Source organism: Erpetoichthys calabaricus, chromosome 8 (assembly GCF_900747795.2).
Source record: "Erpetoichthys calabaricus chromosome 8, fErpCal1.3, whole genome shotgun sequence".
NCBI lineage: Eukaryota > Metazoa > Chordata > Cladistia > Polypteriformes > Polypteridae > Erpetoichthys > Erpetoichthys calabaricus.
Genome location: NC_041401.2, coordinates 76,281,015 through 76,298,991, shown reverse-complemented (window position 1 = coordinate 76,298,991; position 17,977 = coordinate 76,281,015). Strand labels below are relative to the sequence as shown.

Genomic DNA, 17,977 nt, shown 5'->3' with positions numbered 1-17,977 from the left:
ATCGGATTCAAGTCTGGGCTCTGGCTGGGCCACTCAAGGACATTCACAGAGTTGTCCTGAAGCCACTCCTTTGATATCTTGACTGTGTGCTTAGGGTCGTTGTCCTGCTGAAAGATGAACCGTTACCCCAGTTGAGGTCAAGAGCGCTCTGGAGCAGGTTTTCATCCAGGATGTCTCTGTACATTGCTGCAGTCATCTTTCCCTTTATCCTGACTAGTCTCCCAGTCCCTGCCGCTGAAAAACATCCCCACAGCATGATGCTGCCACCACCATGCTTCACTGTAGAGATGGTGCCAGGTTTCCACCAAACGTGACGTCTGGCATTCACATCAAAGAGTTCAATCTTTGTCTCATCAGACCAGAGAATTTTCTTTCTCATGGTCTGAGAGTCCTTTAGGTGCCTTTTGGCAAACTCTAGGCGGGCTGCTATGTGCCTTTTACTAAGGAGTGGCTTCCGTCTGACCACTCTACCATACAGGCCTGATTGGTGGATTGCTGCAGAGATGGTTGTCCTTCTGGAAGGTTCTACCCTCTCCACAGAGGACCTCTGGAGCTCTGACAGAGTGACCATCGGGTTCTTGGTCACCTCCCTGACTAAGGCCCTTCTCCCCCGATCGCTCAGTTTAGATGGCCGGCCAGCTCTAGGAAGAGTCCTAGTGGTTTGAACTTCTTCCACTTATGGATGATGGAGGCCACTGTGCTCATTGGGACCTTCAAAGCAGCAGAAATTTTTCTGTAACCTTCCCCAGATTTGTGCCTCGAGACAATCCTGTCTCTGAGGTCTACAGACAATTCCTTTGACTTCATGCTTGGTTTGTGCTCTGACATGAACTGTCAACTGTGGGACCTTATATAGACAGGTGTGTGCCTTTCCAAATCACGTCCAATCAACTGAATTTACCACAGGTGGACTCCAATTAAGCTGCAGAAACATCTCAAGGATGATCAGGGGAAACAGGATGTACCTGAGCTCAATTTCGAGCTTCATGGCAAAGGCTGTGAATACTTACGTACATGTGCTTTCTCAATTTTTTTTATTTTTAATAAATTTGCAAAAATCTCAAGTAAACTTTTTTCACGTTGTCCTTATGGGGTGTTGTTTGTAGAATTCTGAGGAAAAAAATGAATTTAATCCATTTTGGAATTAGGCTGTAACATAACAAAATGTGAAAAAAGTGATGTGCTGTGAATACTTTCCAGATGCACTGTACATGCCTTGTCCAACCCAGTGGTTTGTAGACAAAGTCTTTTGCTTGGTGGCTTTGCAGATCCCTCCAAACAAACGTGCAGCTGGTACAGGAACTAAATAGTCTTTGCCATTACTGGAACAGAAACTATAGTTAGGTCCATAAATATTTGGACAGACAACTTTTTTCTTATTTTGGTTCTGTATATTACCACAATAAATTTTAAATGAAACAGCTCAGATGCAGTTGAAGTGCAGACTTTCAGTTTTAAATCAGTGGGGTGAACAAAATGATTGCATAAAAATGTGAGGCAACTAAAGCATTTTTTTAACACAATCCCTTCATTTCAGGGGCTCAAAAGTAATTGGACAATTGACTCAAAGGCTGTTTCATGGGCAGGTGTGGGTAAGTCCGTCGTTATGTCATTATCAATTAAGCAGATAAAAGGCCTGGAGTTGATTTGAGGTGTGGTGCTTGCATGTGGAAGATTTTGCTGTGAACAGACAATATGCGGTCAAAGGAGCTCTCCATGCAGGTGAAAGAAGCCATCCTTAAGCTGCGAAAACAGAAAAACCCATCTGAGAAATTGCTACAATATTACAAGTGGCAAAATCTACAGTTTGGTACATCCTGAGAAAGAAAGCAAGCACTGGTGAAATCAGCAACGCAAAAAGACCTGTGATGTCCACGGAAGACAACAGTGGCGGATGATTGCAGAATCATTTCCATGGTGAAGAGAAACCCCTTCACAACAGCCAACCAAGTGAACAACACTCTCCAGGGGTTAGGCGTATGCAAGCCACTCATAAGCCTCAAGAATAGAAAGGCTAAATTGGACTTTGCTAAAGAACATCTAAAAAAGCCAGCATAGTTGTGGAAAAACATTCTTTGGACAGATGAAACCAAGATCAACCTCTACCAGAATGATGACAAGAAAAAAGTATGGAGAAGGCGTGGAACAGCTCATTATCCAAAGCATACCACATCATCTGTAAAACACAGTGGAGGCAGTGTGATGGCTTGGGCATGCATGGCTGCCAGTGGCACCGGGACACTAGTGTTTATTGATGATATGACACAGGACAGAAGCAGCCGAATGAATTCTGAGGTGTTCAGAGACATACTGTCTGCTCAAATCCAGCTAAATGCAGTCAAATTGATTGGGCGGCGTTTCAGGATACAGATGGACAATGACCAAAACATACAGCCAAAGCAACCCAGGAGTTTATTAAAGCAAAGAAGTGGAAAATTCTTGAATGGCCAAGTCAGTCACCTGATCTTAATCCAATTGAGCATGCATTTCACTTGTTGAAGTGCAGACTTTCAGCTTTAATTCAGTGGGGTGAACAAAACGATTGCATAAAAATGTGAGGCAACTAAAGCATTTTTTTAACACAATCCCTTCATTTCAGGGGCTCAAAAGTAATTGGACAAATTAAATAACTGGAAGTAAAATGTTCATTTCTAATACTTGGTTGAAAACCCTTTGCTGGCAATGACAGCCTGAAGTCTTGAACTCATGGACATCACTAGATGCTGGGTTTCCTCCCTTTTAATGTTCTGCCAGGCCTTTACTGTAGCAGCTTTCAGTTGCTGTTTGTTTGTGGGCCTTTCTGTCTGAAGTTTAGTCTTCAATAAGTGAAATGCATGCTCAATTGGTGGGTTAAGATCAGGTGACTGACTGGCTGAACACCTCAGAGTTCATTTGGCTGCTTCTGCCCTGTGTCACATCATCAATAAACACTTGTGTCCCAGTGTCACTGGCAGCCGTGCACGCCCAAGCCATCACACTGCCTCCACCGTGTTTTACAGATGATGTGGTATGCTTTGGATAATGAGCTGTTCCACGCCTTCTCCATACTTTTTTCTTACCATCTGTTATACTATGTATTATTAATTTTAATGTCACTGTTCTCTGTGCCCACTGTTATAGACTCATTCATAAAGGCAGACCAAATATGGTACAGAGGGGCACAGCTTCAGTAATTAGAATTGCCGAGCCAAGCACAGGACTAGAGAGCCACAGACAACTGGAGAATTGAATAGTCAGCCTAAAGACAGACTAGTATATTTCTGTCTTCTGTCAGTACACTATTTTCTTTCCTTGTTGGGAGAATAAGAACTGTATATAGGCATTGTGCTATTCCTGTATTTTTTGAAGGTGGGGCTGGAATCCTTCCTGTCCTTGTTTGGATCGGAGCCAAGAGCCTGCACAAGGAGCAACGAGTATATAAGAATGGACACCTACGGCCAACACTTTGAAGGTTCCGGGAGGAAGAGTATGTCTTCCGTCCGAGGCCGAGCAGAAGATTATGTCTTCTGTCCGGCTAAAATCCTTTCAGCGTGGCAACGATAGATGGCAGGCTGCATAGGTCAGGCTACCCACAGGCTTGACATGTCTGCCATAAGCTAGCTTGTCGTGTAAGCTTGTAACCGCCATTGCATGCTGGGGGAGGGTAATAATTTAATTTAATATTTTAATTTATAATTCAGGTTAATTAAAATGTCGCAATATAAAAGAACACATTTCCAGAGAGCTAATGCCTCTTAAGGAAACACCATCATTCTGGTAGAGGTTGATCTTGGTTTCATCTGTCCAAAGAATGTTTTTCCAGAACTGTGCTGGCTTTTTTAGATGTTCTTTAGCAAAGTCCAATCTAGCCTTTCTATTCTTGAGGCTTATTAGTGGCTTGCACCTTGCAGTGCACCCTCTGTATTTACTTTCATGCAGTCTTCTCTTTATGGTAGACTTGGATATCGATACGCCTACCCCCTGGAGAGTGTTGTTCACTTGGTTGGCTCTTTGGTCATAGACTAGGCAAATTCAGTTGCTTCTGATAAGTAGTGGCAGGCCTGGGTGAACAGGACTAAAGTAAACATGACAATGATAATTTTCAGAATTTTAATATCCTACCACTGGCCTTAGTAATTTTCACAGTTTTACAAAAATTTGTTTTTGTTCCTTTTTGTTTGTTTTCGCATAAATTTGAATCATTGTGATTAAGCAACAACTTGCTGTTTTAGGCAGTGTTTGTCAGCAGCCAATGAGGGCATGTACCTGTTATACCAGAAGCAAAACCCAGATTAGAGAATAGCTACATGTTGGTAGAGGGAGCTAATAAGGTTCCCAAATTTATGATTTTAAAACCATTTAAATAACAAAAGAAATAAAAACAAACCAGGAAGTTATTTTCTGATGTTATTGAGGATAAAGGAAGTCAGCTATTATTTGCTCACTATTGTATCTGTTAAAAATGTATATCCTAAAAAAGCCAAAAATTAGGCATCTTATCTTTGTGGAGTCACTAATAAAACCTGTCAAAGAACAAACTAAGGTGAAATTTACAACAAACACAAAACTTATAAGTGTCCCAAAACTATGTAAGTATATGTGGTATGTCTAAATTGTAGATTTTGTTATGATAATCAACAATATGGTAATGATTTCTGGAAGGTTTTAGAATTTATTGAGCCCTAAATTGACACCAAAGAGTACCGTATATTCTCATGTATAAAACCATTTGACTTTAGCTTCAATTGATTCATGTGGGTCACTAAACACATTTCATTGCATCATTTTTATAGTGGAAAATGTCGGGTCTTGAAACCTGAAAAATCGATCATAAAATCAGACCCCGACTTATATGCCCATTTAACACTAGAATTACCAGAGTCTACGAAAAAACTCGTAGATCCGGCCCACCTTAAAACCGTTCTCACCTCTCTTTTTTGTCTTTCAAATGTGCCGATTAAGAGGAGCAGCGAGCAGCCGGCTGTTCCATCCCCCACCGTCGCAGAACATTCACTAAGTTTTCCCAGCTCATGCCTTGTTTGATTATCTGGGAGTAACTGAACTGCTGGAGTTTTAGAATGGAAATAATAGATCGTTATTTGGAACACATGCATTTCATGCGTGTTCCGTTTCTACAGTAATCTGTGTAAACACATTGCTAAAACAGAAACTTTTTCATATTTTAGTATGTTACAAAATGTAGGCATAAACTATAGAATCTGTGAAGCCTGAAATCCAAACATCAAATAAACAGTTTCACAAAAGGTTCAAGGATGCTACAACACCTTCCGTGGCTTTACGCTACGGTTTGCTGACTTGGAGCACAGCTGCCCTACCGTGCTACAGAGCCCTGAGTTCGATTCCCAGCTTTGGAGAAAATTTTTTTTTTTTTTTTCTCAAATGGACATTAAATTTATAAATTGGTATGCACTGTAAATCGTTAAGTTTAAAATGTCAATCGCGGTTATTTCTGTTGATTAATTCATGCTTTTTTACTTAGAGTCAGAACAGGAGCTTGTTCAGCTTATTCAGCTTCTGATCTGACTCAAACAGCGCCAGTATAACTTCACACCCGATCTGACGCTGTTCGTTTTCAAATAATATTGCATTACTTCGACGATGTTTTCTGATTGGTACTATTCGCGTCATAAAATGATTTCTTCAAAACGTCACATATATTTGTCTCTTTCTTTTTTTAAAATGTGCGTTGTAGCACACAGCAACTGGCCACCTGCATGTTCTTGCGCACACTGAATAAGACGGCGCTAAATGCAATCATCAGATTCAAATGTTAACAGTTATATAGCACGGAATGGAAATCACCAGTTCTTAGCATTCCACCACGCAAGCTGTCATATCAACCGCCTACTGTAACTTGCTTTCTTTTTGCTTCGGTTATAGTCTTGAATAAAAGTGCACTTGTTTTGTTATAGTTTTACATCAACATATATTCCTGTGTTTGAGCGACACTGGCATGCTCAAAAAATACACGTGTAATGCCACGAAAAGTGCATGCAGACACTTCAGTTCGCAAGCATTGGTACGACAATACAGCCACAAGTACACTGCAGAACTATAGTGCGTCTTTATGTGAAAACAGCAGTGTCGGATGGGGAGTGTCTGATGATTGCATATAGCGCTGAAGTTACTGCTCTTTACTATGCTTTCCTCTGCATGTCCTGCAGTACAAAAGAAACAGCATACAGCAACACGTGGGGACTGGCAATATTGGGGGGGAAAAAAAACACATGGTCGTATGTATCGTGATACAGTGCAGAGCTATAGCACGTCTTTATGTGAAAACAGCAGTGTTAGATGGGTTAGGGAAGGATCCTGAACGCGACTGAGACAATGAAAAGTGAATTTAAAAAAAAATAAATAAACCAAGCTAACCTTTACAAATATCATATATTACACCGGCTGTTACAGACTGAAATCAAATGTATCTTTTTATTCTAAAATAGTGAAAATAAGAACTCATGACCTTCTGATTCCCAGTCAGCGGCAGATACTGTTGCGCCACGGAAGCAGCGATAGCTAACGTGTGTCAATGTCGCACACTAAGGCGGCTTTTTTTTGTACCTTTTGTGAAAGTGTTTCTTTGATATTTGGACTTCAGGCTTCATACATTATATAGTTTATGCCTACATTTTGTCATTTGCTACTAGAATATAAAAAACGTTTCTGTTTTAACAATGTGCTTACACAGATTACTGTAGAAATGCAACACATATGAAATGCGTGTGTTCCAAATAACAATCTATTATTTCCACTCTAAAACTCCACTTCACTCCCAGATAATCAATCAAGGCATGAGCTGGGAGATGCAAGTCGGTGGGGGGATGGAATAGCCGGCTGCTGGCAGCTTGTCTTTATCAGTACATTTAGATGACAAAAGACGCTGGTGGAGAGGTGAGAACGGTTTTAAGAAGCGATTTAAGGTGGGCCGGATCTACGAGTTTTTTCATAGGCTCTGGTAATTCTAGTGTTAAAAATGCGACAATTTTTTTTTTTATTACGTCTTCTTGCCTCCTCCAATCTCGCATCCGTTTCTTAGGTGCATCGCATTTTGTTGCAGTAGCTAGTTACCAATTTCTTTTGCTACTTCAACAACGTTTAATTTCAAACCAGCTTCATCTTTTCTTCTGATTGAACGTTCCATCATCGATAACGGTTGCTATACCGATAAAGGTGCATGAGGGTGTGAGATGCAAAAAACACAAATCAGTGCAAACGTCACTTCAGAATAGTTTGGGTATTACTGTGTGGTTACATAGGCACAATACATAGAGAAATAAAATAAAAGGCGGTGCGCTCCGTGGTTACTCTCTCAGGTGGGCGTTAGCATATCATACTCACTTGGACCAATCGCCCGAGTTTTCTGCATTCGACTTATACGACTGACATTATAAAATACCAGAAATTATATGGTAAAATCAAGTCCAGACTTATCCGAGAGCATATACAGTACTTATTTCACAGGGCTCATGGGACCCAACTCAATACTTTTGTGGTATAGGTGTGAAGTTGGAACTATACTTAAGTAAGGAAAGCATAGTATAAAATAATATTAATAATAATCCCCAAATAACCCTCTAGACTAAAGATTTCCAAAATACTAAAAGTGACCCATTAGAAAATTATAATCAAGTAGTGTACCCTGCCTAAGATAAAGACCTAATATTTTAAAGTTATAAAAAGTAATAGACATTGTGAAGGTTGTACGTATTCCCTTAATTTGTTTTAGGAGTGGGAATAATAACCAGTAAAGAAATAAAACCCCCAAACACAACAAAAAGAATACAGATAGCATGAGGCAATTTCTTTTTAGCAGCTTGTCTGATTAATGCATTATTCAGAAGTCATTTATTCCAGGAACAGAGCAATTATTTCAGAAGTAATGTTGGTTTTGATTGGGACAAAAAAAAAAGCAGTTATGAAATTAGACTACTGAGAATCACAGTGGAGCTGTCAATGTGTCGTGTTGTGCATTGAAGCTTTGACTTGAGTTACTTTAAAAGAGCAAATGGAGCACTTCCGAACTTACCCTTACCTCTGACAGATATGTAGTATAGCAGAATGTTCTAATACGTTCTGTCAAGTTAGGCTTATGTTTTATGTTTTCTAAGATGGTTGAATAGAGCATTATTAGAAGATTGCATGCCATATAGTTTTTATCCTTTGGTTTTATTATCTCCTCCTAATGCCTGGTGGAATTATTGTTGGGGATGACTTGCAAAATAGGAATTTTTTAAGGGGGGAAAATGATCCAATCTCTGTGGATGATAAGTATGATATTTGAGGGATGTCCAGTAAGCTGTTTACAATTTTCATTTAGGTAGTGGATAGAAGTTGTGCATTTAACCATTTATTTTCAAAGATTAAGAGCTAATTTTTATTGTAATAACTTTATGGAATAGGCGTTCACATAATTTCAGTCAGCTCAAATACAAAACATTGTGCAGCATCATCTTATGTACACAGGCTGTTACTCTTGTTTTTAAGTGTCTGTGCACTCCGAACATTCCTTCTAAGAAACGTGCTAAGAGTGCTTTTAGCTAAAAATACTCAAGTGTGGTAAAGCACCGTGGAGGAGTGGAATAAGCTCATTAAGTGATCTGATTTACAGCTTGCAGGGGATAGTTAAATTTACAAGCTGTACTTTCGGAGGTCAAGAAATGAGGTGCTTAATATCCCAGTTACTACTGTTTTTGCTTTTGAACTGAAAATGTTCTGTATTTTTTTTTTTTTTTTTTTTTTTTAAACTGTCGCTATATGACTACTTTTAGTGAGAACTGCCTGTTTAATTGGCTGACTGTTTTCTGGTGGTATTCTATAGTTGAAAAGACATTTCTGTGCATCTCAATCATGAGCAGATTAGATTCTAACATTTCTTTCATTTCAATTCAGATTTAGCTTTTGCTCCCTCAAATATGCAAATTTTACCAAGTAAAAGTAGTAGAATTAAATGCAAAGAACAGTGAATACAGAATTGGAGTAGCTTCCTTAGTTTTGGCTCCAGTAAAAATAAAAGGCAGGGCAATATGACAAGCTTGGGAATACATACTTGTATTTTTTAAATTACAATAAAAATGACTAAACTCTGCTGGAAATATATTCAGTAAAAGTAAAATCTGGGAAATATAGTGAATTTTATTGAGGTATGTGTTCATTTAAAAGTAGGATTTGGATAGCCACTATAGCCACCATGTACTTTGTTGAATAAAATAGCTGCCAGATTGCTGAAGGAACCTCAGGTCATTGGTGGAAACCACAAACATGACAATCTACAACCTCGACATACAAAGCCCTTCACCCAGATTGTGCTTTTCAGGTGGCATTTGAATTTTACCTTTTTTTTTTTTCTCTCCCCCTCATCATACAATATATGAAATTTTAAGTGGACAGTATATATGAAGAACTTTATTTTACTTTTATTTGCATTCTTCATCTTGAACACAAACTAACTGACTTAGGCATTTGGAAAATAAAAGTACTGATGTATGAATAAACTAAAATAACTTTTAACAGTTTTCTGTTTTTTTGCCTCTCACATCCCAAAGATGAGCAGGTTAGGTTGATTGGCCTTTTTGAGTAAGTATGACTGTATGCTTCAATGTGCCATTAAATGGGCTGGTCTCTCTTTTGTGCTCAGAATGGCTTACATAGACAATGGGCCTCAGGCTCAGATAGATTTAAATGGCTTCAAAAATGGATTCATTGATGGAGTGTTCTCATTGTTATTTGGGAGACAAAACAGAAGTGAAAACAAGTTTACCATGGAAATAACACGCACAAGTGCTCAGTCGTATATATTGCACTGTGCACAATATTACACAAAGTTCAACGATGTTAATCAAAATGAATAGTGATGGATAAGAAACAAAAATAAATGGATTTTCTGAAGTTTTCCAGAGATTTTGGTGATAGTGATGCCAAAACTATGGAAACTCAGTGGTCCAAAGTCCTCTTTTCAGATGAAAGTAAATTTTGCATTTCATTTGTAAATCAAGGTCCCAGAGTCTGGAGGAAGAGTGGAGAGGCACAGAATTCAAGTTACTTGAGGTCCAGTGTGAAGTTTCCAGTCAGTGATGATTTATGGAGCCATGTCATCTGCTAGTGTTGGTCCACTGTGTTTTATCAAGTCCAAAGTCAGCCTGTGGTATAGCGGGTCCGTGGCTTCAAAAGAATGGCCAGTTTTAAGTAATCCAGATAGCCATGTCAGTCTCCATGGATGTGAATGCATGACCGCGGGGAGTTAATGAGGTAATTGGGGTGAGTCGCACCTGCATGTGTGGGTGCGATTGTTCTCAATTGCTTCATTGGCTTCCTGCCTTTGTGTGATTAAGGTGCTGCGCCCACGGAGCCATACATATAAGTACAGACTGGCACAGGGATCGAGGAAGACATGTAAAGTAGTCTTGGGATCATGATCTGCCCACCTGGAAGGGGAAGGCAGCACGAGCTGGGGCCCCGTGAAGGAGTGTAGGCTGCGGCGCTTTAGGGGCTAGTTCACCCCACTGAATAATCTTGTCCAGTGGGGCGTGCATGACCTTCCTATTTATCCAAGGTACTACTGCGGGAGCATGAAGAAAGATGGGAGGAGAGCCAACCTTGAACTGTCTGGCTGTGCGCTTCGGAGGCAGCCAAGACAGGGATCAGATGAAAGATGTTCGTGGCTGCTGAGTCTCTGCCGGCTGCATGAGTGATGGGTGAGCCGGGAAGACGAAGAAGGAGGTGGGTTGAGATCGAAAGGAGCCAATGACTGCATTTTAACCTCTGATTTTAATGGATTTATTTATTATTGTTCCCTATTTTCACTTGTTTTTTATGGATTTATTTGGACATTTGGAACACTGCACTGTGGACACTTTGTTTTCTTTAGATTTGGTTTTAAAAGCACTTTGGCACTTTTCCACCATCCCCTTGCTCTGTGTGAGATTTGTCCCCATTTGTCAGCTCATCTTGGTCATAACTATAGATGGTGTTGGGTTCTAGAGGATCCCATATGTGAAGGGAGAGTCTGGAGGGGACCTGCATCGTTACACCGCCATCTACCAGGAAATTGTAGAGCACTTCATGCTTCCCTCTGCTGACAATCTTTATGAAGATGCTGATTTCATTTTCCAGCAAGTCTTGGCACCTGCCCATGCTGCCAAAAGTACCAATACCTGGTGTAATGACCATAGTATCACTGTGCTTGATTGGCCAGCAAACTCACCTGACCTAAACCCCATAGAGGATCTATGGGGTATTGTCAAGAGGAAGATGATAGACACCAGACCCAACAATGCAGACGAGTTGAAGGCCGCTATCAAAGCATACTGGGCTTCCATAACGCCTCAGCAGTACCACAGGCTGATTGCCTCCATGCCACACCGCATTGATGCAGTAACTCATATAAAAAGGAGCCCCAACCAAGTATTGAGTGCTTACATGGACATACTTTTCAGTAGGCCAACATTTCTGTATTAAAAATATTTTTTTGTATTGGTCTTATGTAATCTAATTTTCTGAGATTCTGAATTTTGAGTTTCCATTACCTGTATGCCATAATCCGCAAAATGAAAAGAAATAAACACTTGAAATATATCACTTGTGATGGATGTCCGGGGCCGGGATGCCCCTTTGACACTTGGTCCGGGGGAATTGCCATGGGGCTACACACTACTTCCCCCGGAACGCTTGGTGGCAGCCCCCCTGGATTGCATTGGGGCCACAAGCATGGGACTTCGGAGCTCAGCCTTGTTGGACTCAATGGCCACCACCAGAGGGAGCTGCATGGCTTAACAAGCCCGTGTGGGCTGGAAAGCAGCCACACCAAGAAGTGCAGCCTGAATTAGGTTAATTATCACCTGAAGCATTTCCGGGTGGACTATATAAGGAGCCAACAACCACCACTCCGAGAGCCAGAGTCGGGAGGAGGAGGACAACACTTGCTGGGAGGAGTGGTGGTGAAGACCAGTGTATTTTGTTTTGGTGTATTTAATTTGTGATTTTGGGACTGTGCTGTGCCTGTGGGACATGGGGAGGACGTGCCCCACAGGTGAAGACAATAAATTTGTGTTATTTTTACGTGTGCCTCCCTGTCTCTTTGTGCTGGGTCGGGTGCCTATATAGCGCCTTTTCACACACTCTGTGTGTAGTGAATCTCTACAATATATGAGTTTCACTTTTTGAATTGAATTACTGAAAACTTTTCGCTGATATTCTAATTTATTGAGATGCACCTGTATGTGGGTAAATCAAAGATTTTGTCCATATTTTCTTCACTTGAGAGAAGGTGAAATTTTGGGTGTTTTTAGACTGTATGCAAGACCATAAAATTTTTTTTGCCCCATCTCTTGCATGCTCCCATCCCCTCTCTCTAAATGTTTATGAAGTGCGATGTTATTTATCCCTGTAAAGATTTGGTACAGTCAATACATTTTTTTTACAACTATGTTTGCAACTTTCAACATCAAGTTGTGCTGGATTCTTTTGACTATTAATAAACAGTAAACAGACCATGTTTGAACAGGAAAAGCACGGGGAGTGACAAATTATAAAAGGAAGCAAGTGTTGTACCACAGGTTGAAGGAGTGTGTCAAGAAACATTATTGCGATTGTTTTTCTTACATATGTCTTTAGTCATTGTTGCTTTCTGGTCCTTTTTGTTCTGGTCCATCTCTAATGACTATAATGACCTATGATACTTCAGTAATATGGGTAAAAACACAAAGATAAACATGTTATTTTCACAAAATGTTGTTACGGATCAAGAAATCCTTATCTGCCTTACTAAGGAAACTAAACTTGTCCAACTAAGCATTTTTTAAATTTATCACCACCTTTTCTCTCCTTTTTTTGTGATAATTCTAAAAACAGTTTTCACCTCAGGGGTAATATTGTGGAGAAATTCTGTTAAGTTGGTTGTCTCTTTTGCATTGTATGACAATTGCCAATAAGAACAGAACTCATGGCATCCCTTCACGGTAGTTTGAGCCAATAAAATTAATGCCACAAGTGTGAGATTGCTCCTGGTGCTGCTTGTCCTCTAAAGTTATAAGCCAGTATAGTAAGTCGTAGTAATCATTTATGTAAGCTTAGTGAGTTAGAGGCCATACTTCCAGATGAGCATTCATTGGTTGTCAGCTCTCATGCATACAGAGCCCACCACTATGAATAAAGACCTGCTTGATTTTTGTTGTGGCAAGTCGTGAATTAGCTGGAGTTAGTCACTGGATATGTTGGACTATGCAATTGACCTTCATGGGAGTGTGCCACCGAGTGCATGTGGCTCTCTTAAGACTCAACAAGGCTACCAGTCACTAGATAAGTTGGGTAATTGAATGTTGGCCTTAACCTTACAGGGTATGGCTAATTGATCAGCCACTGTTTTTGGCGAGTCTGAAGTATGCAATGACTAGAGATCACGTAATGTGACTTCAGCTTAATATACAGGCACATTCTACTTTCTGTAAATCTGTTTGCTTGGTTCCCAATGCATATTGTTTGTTTTATGAGTAGCGGCTTTTAGTCTGTGACAAGTCTCACTCACTTTGCTTTTATATTGAATTGGTTTGTTTTATTATCTTGTGTCTCTATATGCTTTTATAGTTATATACTGTATTTAGGTGTTATATTTTCCATTGCATCTTGGTAGAGGTAAATTACATTATTTTCCTGACAGAGTAGATGGGATACCTATATTACTGACAACTTTTCAGCCTTTTACGTAAGATGCAGTGCTCTTTCACTTAATACAGGCACATGCATTTAAGTACACAAGCATGCTCTATGTGACTCCAGCACTAACAGTGGCATGCTGATCATTATGGAGAAATTGAGTTAATACACTTGCGAGGCAGTGTATTGAAACTCTGTCAGTTATTGACAAAAACATTATTTTAGGTTAATTAGTATGTTGCTTGTGCAGCCACTGACAAGAGGATGCAGCACTTGAATTCTAAATTAACCACATAGTCTTTAAATGCCATTTCTAAGACTTAATTTAACCTTTGGTTCCAAAGGGGAAGGGGGATTTATTCACCACCAATCTCACTCTCACATCCTCTATATGCACATAAATGCAGATTTTATCACAGTACCGTGAGCAACACAGGCTCTAGATGTTACAGGGGGCAAAGATGCCCATTGGTCAAGTTTTATTAAGGGAGAAAAAATTATTTGTAAAAAATGTATAATTGGTTGCAGACATGTAAAGTATTTTTAATTTAATACATTGTAGTAGAGGAGAAATTTTTTGTGTTCATTTTTTTTTTTTAGACAAAAAAGATAATGGCATTATTCTTTTATCTAATTTCAGTTCAACAGTCTAGTGATTAAAATCAGTGAGGGTGAATTAAAATGTAGGCTAAATATTTCTCTTTAGGATATTTTTTGTTAAAGTAATTGCATCTAATGTTAATGTCTGTTAAAATACCCCCATTTTCCTCATGCCCTCACTCATTGAATCACTTACTTGCAGAGCTGTGTAGATTTTGCCACCTGTCCTCAACAATAGACTTCAGCTCTTCCTTGGTATTTGCACCCTTCTCCCAAGCCAACTAATCTGCTCTTCAAATGAGTGTGGTATATGGGGGTCTGCAAATTAACATGAAAATGGAATTCAAGTATATATTCATTTTGAGTTTAACATTTTTTCATTTAAAATTTTTTAGATAGTTTATCTTATTACATGGGTAATTATTACGCTGACTCTGGTGCACAATGTACAAACCTTGTTTGAACATTTTAACTTAAACTGCAGTAATGGGTTACTGTTTTTGTTTTGTTTAGTGCATCTTCACTTCTTATCTAGACATTCCTAATATGAATTGTACCAGATTTTTATTCCAGGAAAAATTTATTGCATGCTTGTGTTGTAAAGACCAATAATGTGAGAAATTGTTTTTATTATTGACTGTGGTTTTGGCCTAGCCAATCAAATTCTAAAACTCTGAAGAAGTTTACATACTGTATTTTAAGAACCTCTCATTGCTTTGGATGTGTTATACTTGCCCTTATAGAATTAACAATGCTCATTTTTTTAACACTGAATAATAGAATTTACTGATCAACAAAAGAAACGTAGCAGTTTAACCGCTGCATAGGCATATCTGTATAACATGAAGGATAAAGCAAACAAGACCCAGGGCTAGATTCTGTATTTTATTTACTATGTTGCTGATTTTTCTAAGGTTAAACCGATTTTACTTACCAGTTGGTTTATATGAGCTTTTGACACAGTTTTATTTTTTGGTGTTTGGCTCTTGTGTGACTTTACTATTGGCCAATACTGTTTAACATCACAAGAAAAAATACTAAAAGTCGAAAGTTTACCTGATGCAAAAATATGGTACAAGTGACTCTTGTTGTGTGGTAACTTTTTTGAAGCAGGAATTGCAACAGGCAAAATGATGATTTCCAGTGTTCTTCATTTTTATACAGTGTAGCTGTTGTCAGCCGTCTACAAAGAAATTACATAAACATTGTGACATGTTCTTACTGTACACAAAATAAGGCTGACATTAAGTCATCCAGAATTTTCTTAGGCTGATTTAGTTTGTTGTTTTGGTGTGTAGAGTATATGAAACATAAGAACTGGTTTTGACTCGGTACGCTAACATAAAACATGATTATGAGCAAATACTTTTTTAAGCAATTATACATACACTTGTGTTACACATTTTTACTCAATCTTTTAGGGTGTGACCTATTGTGGAGAGAGCTCAGCAAGCAACCTGACGATGGCTAATATACCTTGGCACGAAGAAGTTCTCTACTTCGTTCAGCAGCTTGCAGACCTGTTGCCAGACTATGAAATTGCATCTGAACATGAACACTCAAATTGTCTCCTGATTGCTCACAGAAAGGTATAGTTTTTTTTGTTTTTTATACCATATGCCCTGGTACTAAATCCTCTCTCATCTCTCTTTCACCTCTGATTCTGTAATGGGTATCTATAAGCAGTCCTTGCACAAAGCTACATGTTTAACAGTTCTTTCAGTCCAGTCAAGTGGAGCATGTCAAATTTGATTAGGAATTTATGAATATAGAGACATGAAGGATATTGGTTTTGACTGCAGTTTCCCTTGTTTGTTGCTACTACTTGCTATCAATAATAAGTTCCAATTCCTTGTTCTATGTCAGAAGAGGAAACTAAACATGTTTGGCATCAGGATGTGCATTCAGCTTTAAAAATTCTGGGCCAGTACTCCCGTGATGATACAATGAAGAGAGTTACAAAGAATGGTTGTGGTATAGTACCCAGTGAGTGCCCTCACCTGTCCACTTCAAACAGAAAGATGTTGGAACGAGGCTGAACTGCAGGTGGAGATATCAGAGTTACCATTTCTTTAGTCTTGATGCACTGTAGTTAGGTTGGTTTGGTTGCAGGGAGTTAAAGGTGAAGCATTGAATAAGGGAGATGAAGGAGAATGTTAAGATTTCAACTTGGAATATTGGGATTATGATGGGAAAATCAAGTGACGTTTTTGATGTGCTGAGCAAAAGTAGCATAAGACGGGTGTTGTATACAGGAGATGAGGCAGAAAGGTAGAGGTGCAAGAATACTTGATGGGAATTTTGCTCGCAAGGGGGACGTTATGGCATTGAAGGAATGTGTGTACTAGTGTTTGGAAAATGGCAAAGTGGTGGAGGTGACAAGAATGAATGAAATGAGTATGTTGTAGGTTTTGATTGTTGGTAAACAGCTGATGAATGTAGTCTTGACATGTGAGGTGAAAGATGTGTTTTAGGTCAAGTTGATAAGGATAATATCTAGGGTGCTTCAGGGGAAGGTGATTGTAATGGATAGTGAGTTGAATGGACATGTTGGGGCCAGTGTTAATTGTTATGAGGAAGTCTATGGGGGCTTTTTCTTTGGAACCAGAATTGTTGAGGGTGAGAGGATCCTAGAGTTTGGTGATGTGTTGGGTATGGTTGCCTGAAACCCTGTCTTTGAGAAGGTTTGTGAAGAAGAAATGTTTGTGACATGAATCTGGTAGTGTAAAGAGCAAAATGAACTATTTATCAAAAGTTGTTTGGGACTTGGTAAATAAAGTGATGGTGATTTTGTAGGATGTTGTGTATTGTAACCTTTCTTGGTTGTATGAGCAATTTTAGCCAAATACATGGAGAAAGTTAAAGCAGAAATATATCTCAAGGCTGAAGGTCTGGAATTTGAAGCAGGATATGATAAATTTGCTCGAACACTGGTGGTAAGAATGATTGAATTTTAAAACCATCAAATGAGAATGGCTAGTTGGGAAGTGATGAGGAATGTTTTGATAAAAGCAACAGAACCAGTCTGTAGCTGGATAAAGCAACTGTTAAAATACAAGGATACATGGAGTTGGTATAATAAATTAGAGATTGCAACTAACAAAAAAAGAATAGAAAAGCAGTAGATGAAGGGGCAGATGAGGAAGCTGAGCAAATTGCCATTGAAGCATTCAGTATGATGGTCCTGGTCAGCTCCACACTCCCTGTTGAGTCAGGGAGCCTCTTGAACCCAAACCGTTGATAGTCATTGATCAAGCTGAGCCAGGCAAAAGATGACATACACTTACAGCAAGGGTAGGTGTAAAAGTGTCAGTGCTTTTATCAACAAATCCAAATCAAAAATACAAAGTACAATTTAGTGAAGTGAATCAAATCTTCTCTCCTTCCTTCTGTATGTCTTTTTCTTTCCGTCCTTCCGTACAGGCTGCTTTTTATGTTTCCTTTGTGATTGGGTGCAGGTGTGATACGTCATTACCTCCAAGACATAAATGAGGCGCCTGATTGATCTGCCTGCATCCACACGAGTGTGCTCGATCAGCCAAGCACCCCAATCAATCCCACACTCACACCTACACACACCCGATTGGAGCCCACACATCCCCAGACATGATTACTTATTTAAAAATCTGTCCTAAGCCACAAACCACATTTGAGAGAGCACAATGTGCTAAGAGACTGAAATTTGCAAGTGTGCTGCAGAATGAGGTAAGAAAAATGTTTTTTGGATTGA

The 17,977-nt window shown here is 39.3% G+C and overlaps 1 protein-coding gene across 1 annotated transcript in view; it reads left to right on the top strand.

Moving 5' to 3' along the window:
- Positions 1-17,977, top strand: part of tyw1 (tRNA-yW synthesizing protein 1 homolog (S. cerevisiae)) — a 206,991-nt gene that overhangs the window by 163,736 nt on the left and 25,278 nt on the right. Inside the window, exon 15 of the mRNA XM_028806820.2 lies at positions 15,669-15,836. Within this exon, the coding sequence (XP_028662653.1) occupies positions 15,669-15,836 (168 nt within the window). The remainder of the gene's footprint in view (positions 1-15,668; positions 15,837-17,977) is intronic.